At 38.4% G+C, this 6190-nt stretch overlaps 1 protein-coding gene across 1 annotated transcript in view; it reads right to left on the minus strand.

Moving 5' to 3' along the window:
• nell2a (neural EGFL like 2a) overlaps positions 1–6190 on the minus strand; it is a 96693-nt gene that overhangs the window by 67281 nt on the left and 23222 nt on the right. Inside the window, exons 4-5 of the mRNA XM_039647932.2 lie at positions 5457–5630; positions 3915–4011 (exon numbers count right to left, since the gene is read on the minus strand). Of these exons, the coding sequence (XP_039503866.2) occupies positions 3915–4011; positions 5457–5630 (271 nt within the window). The remainder of the gene's footprint in view (positions 1–3914; positions 4012–5456; positions 5631–6190) is intronic.

Raw genomic sequence — 6190 nt, forward strand, 5'->3', positions numbered from 1 at the left:
TAGATCAAAAGTGACAGTGAATATATTTATAATGATTAACTTTTCATCAAAGAATCCTGAGAAATAAAATGCATCACGTATCACTTATGTTTACATAAGTATTCATAAATGTTTCTTGAGCATCAGATTAGAGTGATTTGTGAAGGATCATGTGACACTGAAGACTGGAGTAATGATGCTGAAAATGCAGGAATAAATTACACTTTACTATATATTCACATAGAAAACAGCTGATTTACATTCTAATAATATTTCACTATTTTTACTGTATTTTTGATCAAATAAATGCAGCCTTTGATCACAGGAATAAATTATATATTACAATATATTCACATAGAAAACAGCTGATTTACATTCTAATAATATTTCACTATTTTTACTGTATTTTTGATCAAATAAATGCAGCCTTTGATCACAGGAATAAATTATATATTACAATATATTCACATAGAAAACAGCTGATTTACATTCTAATAATATTTCACTATTTTTACTGTATTTTGTATCAAATAAATGCAACTTTGATCACAGAAATAAATTATATATTACTATATATTCACATAGAAAAAAGCTGATTTACATTCTAATAATATTACACTATTTTTACTGTATTTTTTATCAAATAAATGCAGCTTTGATCACAGAAATAAATTATATATTACTATATATTCACATAGAAAACAGCTGATTTACATTCTAATAATATTTCACTATTTTTACTGTATTTTGTATCAAATAAATGCAACTTTGATCACAGAAATAAATTATATATTACTATATATTCACATAGAAAACAGCTGATTTACATTCTAATAATATTTCACTATTTTTACTGTATTTTTGATCAAATAAATGCAGCTTTGATCACAGGAATAAATTATATATTACAATATATTCACATAGAAAACAGCTGATTTACATTCTAATAACATTTCACTATTTTTACTGTATTTTTGATCAAATAAATGCAGCTTTGATCACAGGAATAAATTATATATTACAATATATTCACATAGAAAACAGCTGATTTACATTCTAATAACATTTCACTATTTTTACTGTATTTTTGATCAAATAAATGCAGCTTTGATCACAGAAATAAATTATATATTACTATATATTCACATAGAAAACAGCTGATTTACATTCTAATAATATTTCACTATTTTTACTGTATTTTTATCAAATAAATGCAACTTTGATCACAGAAATAAATTATATATTACAATATATTCACATAGAAAACAGCTGATTTACATTCTAATAATATTTCACTATTTTTACTGTATTTTTGATCAAATAAATGCAGCTTTGATCACAGAAATAAATTATATATTACAATATATTCACATAGAAAACAGCTGATTTACATTCTAATAATATTTCACTATTTTTATAGGGAAAAAAATTCAAAAGAAAATTTTCCTTGATTTAAGCAACGACTCACTTAATTTTGATACATTTCCCCAGAAAACAAGACATTTAACTACTTTAGTAAATGCATCTTGATCAAAGAATGACGGGAAACGAGACAAAAATACTGAGTGAGAAAAGCATTTTTTGCAGTGAATATTAACTTAGTATTCACTCTAATGTTCCTTTAAAAACAATGCAAGGCATTTTTTCTGGAATATTTAGGTTGTGTATTTTAGCACTTTGCTAATAATTCATGGTTATTTTTATTTAATAATAGTTTAGAAGCCTTGTTCTTCCTTAGTGTCTCGTTTTCCAGCACAAATATCTAAAACATTCTTACATCGAGACACATTTACTGGAGAACAACAACCACTAAAGATATTTAGTCTTGAGTTCTGAAAAAAGTTTGTGGTTAAAACAAGAACAAATATCTGCCAATGCAGGCAGACGAATGAAGGAGTTGGATATATATAGTTCCTCTCCAGTAAACGTGTCCTGGTGTAAGAATGTTTAGATACTGGAAAACAAGACAGAAACACTGAGAACGAAACATTTTCTCTCTCTGTCTAACCCAAACCTCGATGACAAGCGCATTTTCAGGACGCCGTATGAACTCGTTTCAAGCTTCTGAACACGAGGATACACACACACACACACACACACACCCGAACCCCGTGAAGAAGAAGCAGCTCCCGCTAATCAAACGCCACACTCAAACTGTGGCGGAGATGAAGCCAGCGCTAGTGCCGAGAGCTTAATAGCAGGTGGACCAGGCCGCGCACTCTGGTAATTGGACATAATACGAGTCGCGAGAGGAAATGATGTGGGTGGCGGGAGCGTAATAACAGCTCCCAGTCGCCGCTGTCCCACTCTGATAAGCAAAACAAGCAGATACATATTGAATTTGTTTCATATGTGCCTTAATTTGATTGGCCTCCATCCGCCGGTCGCGAACACACACTCCGTCGCCGTGGCAACCGGCCCAGAAAGCCTTTCTTTCGCCCCTCGCAGGAGCAGAGCGCCGTGACTTATGAGAAATTGTTTTCGAAATTGTCTTGCCTCTTCAATTTTCCAACCATAAATTCAAAAGCCGATGCCGGTTTCTCCAGATTCTCCGTGGCAATGAGAGGGAAATAGAGGTGAACGCTCTGGAGTTATAGGAACTCGGGATGTAATTTAGTTTCTCTGCGAGTCAGCGAACACACACACACTCACAGACTCACACACACATTCACAGACTCACAAACACTCACAGACACATACACACACACACACACACACACACATGGATGCAGTGATTTTTTAAATTAGAGGCAATCGTCGGGTCAACAAGTGTGGAATCTTCACTAATGGAACAGTAACGCCGTCTTTGATCGCGGCGTCTCGGACTCCGCATCATATCCTGTAGAGTTCGAGAGCACACGGCATCTGGGACACTGAAGCAGATTTCCTGCGGACAGTTCTCGGAAGATGAAAGCCAACGTCCTGGACAAGGCAGGGATGAAACACTAGATATCTGTGATGTGTGTGCCAATAAGGTACAGAAACACGCTTTTGTTTTTTTCGTGAGTGGTTAAGCGCTAATCAGCGTCTCCGTGGAGACAGAAGCAGGGGGCGGAGTGAGAAACCTCGTCAAGAGCTGCAAACGACCTCAGCCTCACATATGGCGATTAACCCTGGAGATACTTCACAACGTGAAGACGCTTCACATCATAAAGAGGCTCGTTGACACCCACACATACACACACTCACTCACACATTAGTTTTTGGTTCCCAGAACGTTAATTTTTGGTTCCCAGAATGTTAGTTTTAAAGGAGCTGTGTGTAAGTAATTTATTTCAAATAATCATCATTTTTTGAAATATTTTTTTAAAATCATATCATCCTGCAGCCTATATGGCAACCCCGAGTCAGGGGGGAGGGGATACACCGCTCTACAGTAATTTGAAAGTGATTGCAGTACCAGTTTTGACCACAATCTTACATACATTTCCTTTAAGAAAACTTTCCTGGCTAACCAAAAACAAACCTTAAAAAATAACGTTCTGGGAACCAAAAATTGTTACCTGGGAACTAGTTCATTTTTTGGAACCGTGAACAAAATTGTGAACTATGAACTGAACTAGTTCATTTTAAAATGTGTGAACTGAACTTTGAACTAGATCATGTAGAAAGTGAACTTTCCCAAGACTGAATACTATACATTATTTTGTAAATCTGTTTACTTCAGCGAGTGTCGGTCACGATTGCAACACACAGCTCACAGGTTTTACTGATAAACGATGCATGTATTGTGTGCACTGTAAGATGAGGGCATCTGCCGAATGCAGGAAATGCTATCCGCATTTTTAACCCATCTTTCCTGTCAGTAGGATCAAACACTGAGTGGAGCGCGAGGGGAAGGCTGAATGATGTTCCTCTGCATGCAGAAACGCCACAGAGAGAAGCAGTGTGTTTGTGCCGACCCGTGATCCTCCGGTGGGATGAGGATGGAATACCTTGAATAAGCCATGAGCGCTGTTTCTCTGCCCGACCCAGAACGACGTGTCTTCCGGGATCTCCATCAGAGGAACGGCCACCACTCGCTCGTAGATTCTGAGGAAACACAGCAAACATCACGACATCAGAGCCAGCAGCGACATGGCAGGATCCCTGACACCACAGGCAGATTCTCCTGCTTACTTTAACCAAGGAGAGCCGTTTTGCACTACAGTAGTGCAGTGTAGTCAAGTAAGTTCATTTGCATGTTACCATTTTATATTCATCATTCCATGCCCATTTACACACAAGTTAAAGTGTCTATGCTAGAGTTAAGGAGCAACAGCACATGCACTACACAGAAGAACACGGTGTGAAACCTGTTTGGTTTAGGGCTGCCACTTTCGAGACAAGTGTTCATTGAATCGATTGTAAAATCCATTTTCCATGTCTATTTCCAACACTAGATATTGGCAAATCCACGGACACCTAACAGGCATTAGGACGAGCGTAAAGAGGGCGCTTGAGACGCACAAGTCTGCAATGTTTCTGATGATTTATTCGTGTGAAGTTTCGTGCACAATGACAAACAGGAGCGCAACATTAAGACTCACCAAATGCGGGTACATATAAACTTTGGCGGGAAATGCTGTCAAATCATGAGCCAATCTGGCGTGTTTCTGTTTGGTTTCGATATATTGGCAAATATTGGCCATATTTTAATGCTAAAATATTAGCATTGGCCGATAAGTTTTTACGTTTTTCTAAGTTTGGCCGATGTGTTGGAAGCGGGACTTTTATTTTGACGCACCAAGCGCGTGAGAAGAAAATTGTTGTGATTTGTTGACAAGGTTTGCGGCAGTTTAGTAAATGCAACATGAACGGAGCTACACTGTGTGATTATTGAGTCCTACACAAACACAACACCGATATATCAGCTGATATTTGGCATTTTTAAATATCGGCATCGGCAGATAATGTTTCCTGATTGGCTGATGTGTTAGACGCGGGACTTTTATTTTGACGGGCGGTACTGAGAACACCAGCGCCTGAGAAGAAAATTGTTGTGATTTGTTGACAAGGTTTGCGGCAGTTTAGTAAATGCAACATGAACAGAGCTACACTGTGTGATTATTGAGTCCTACACAAACACAACACCGATATATCAGCTGATATTTGGCATTTTTAAATATCGGCATCGGCAGATAATGTTTCCTGATTGGCTGATGTGTTAGACGCGGGACTTTTATTTTGACGGGCGGTACTGAGAACACCAGCGCCTGAGAAGAAAATTGTTGTGATTTGTTGACAAGGTTTGCGGCAGTTTAGTAAATGCAACATGAACAGAGCTACACTGTGTGATTATTGAGTCCTACACAAACACAACACCGATATATCAGCTGATATTTGGCATTTTAAAAATATCGGCATCGGCAGATATGGTTTTCTGATTGGCCGATGTGTTGGAAGTGAGACTTTTATTTTGACAGCGGTCAGTGCAGGAGATCAATAATATTGTTGAATGTTAAATCTGAATGTTAAATCTTTAATCCTCAGCGTACCTGTTGCAGTCTACATAGAGCGCCACATGTGAAGCGCTGATGGCCACGGAGACTTTGTGCCACTGGTTGTCGGCGAGGGTGTAGGGGAAGATCTCAGTGTACGTCTGCTGGCCTTTGGTCTGGAAATGAAGACGCACTTCACTCTTCTGGCCGCTGCTCTCCAGCTCCAGTAATCTGCACACACACACACACAGGGTCAATAGTTGCATCCTAGATGATCCACATTACACTATACTAGGGATGTGCCCATATGAAAAATTTGGCCGATAACCGATAATTCTTTATATTTGAAAGCCGATAACCGATATGTTAGGGGATAAATCTAAATCCAAAAATTTGTTATATAACTTTTTAAGAGCCTGATTACAAAAACAAAAGTCACCATTTAAATCCATGTCCCAAACACACAATTATAATGGATCTCTGACATGCGGCCAGACCAGCAAACAAAGGAGCCGTGTTGCGTATTTTGCAGCATCCGCAAATAAAGCGGTCCGCGCACAGACCCCTGAGGCACACCGGCAGTTCACACTCGTCTCTAACGACCTGACATGCATCAAACTTTCCAAATGTCCTCCGTAACAATATCCCAGGAGATTCCCATCACATGCTGACCAGCACTGATTCTGGCCACAGTACACTATGAGTGCGAGTCCTCGTGGAGAGACCGCGGGAGTCTGACTATTAAGCAGAATCATAGTATTTTGTTCAGTATATGGCCGAAAGCTCATGCA

Source organism: Pimephales promelas, chromosome 25 (assembly GCF_988280905.1).
Source record: "Pimephales promelas chromosome 25, fPimPro1.hap1.1, whole genome shotgun sequence".
In the NCBI taxonomy this organism is placed as follows: Eukaryota; Metazoa; Chordata; class Actinopteri; order Cypriniformes; family Leuciscidae; genus Pimephales; species Pimephales promelas.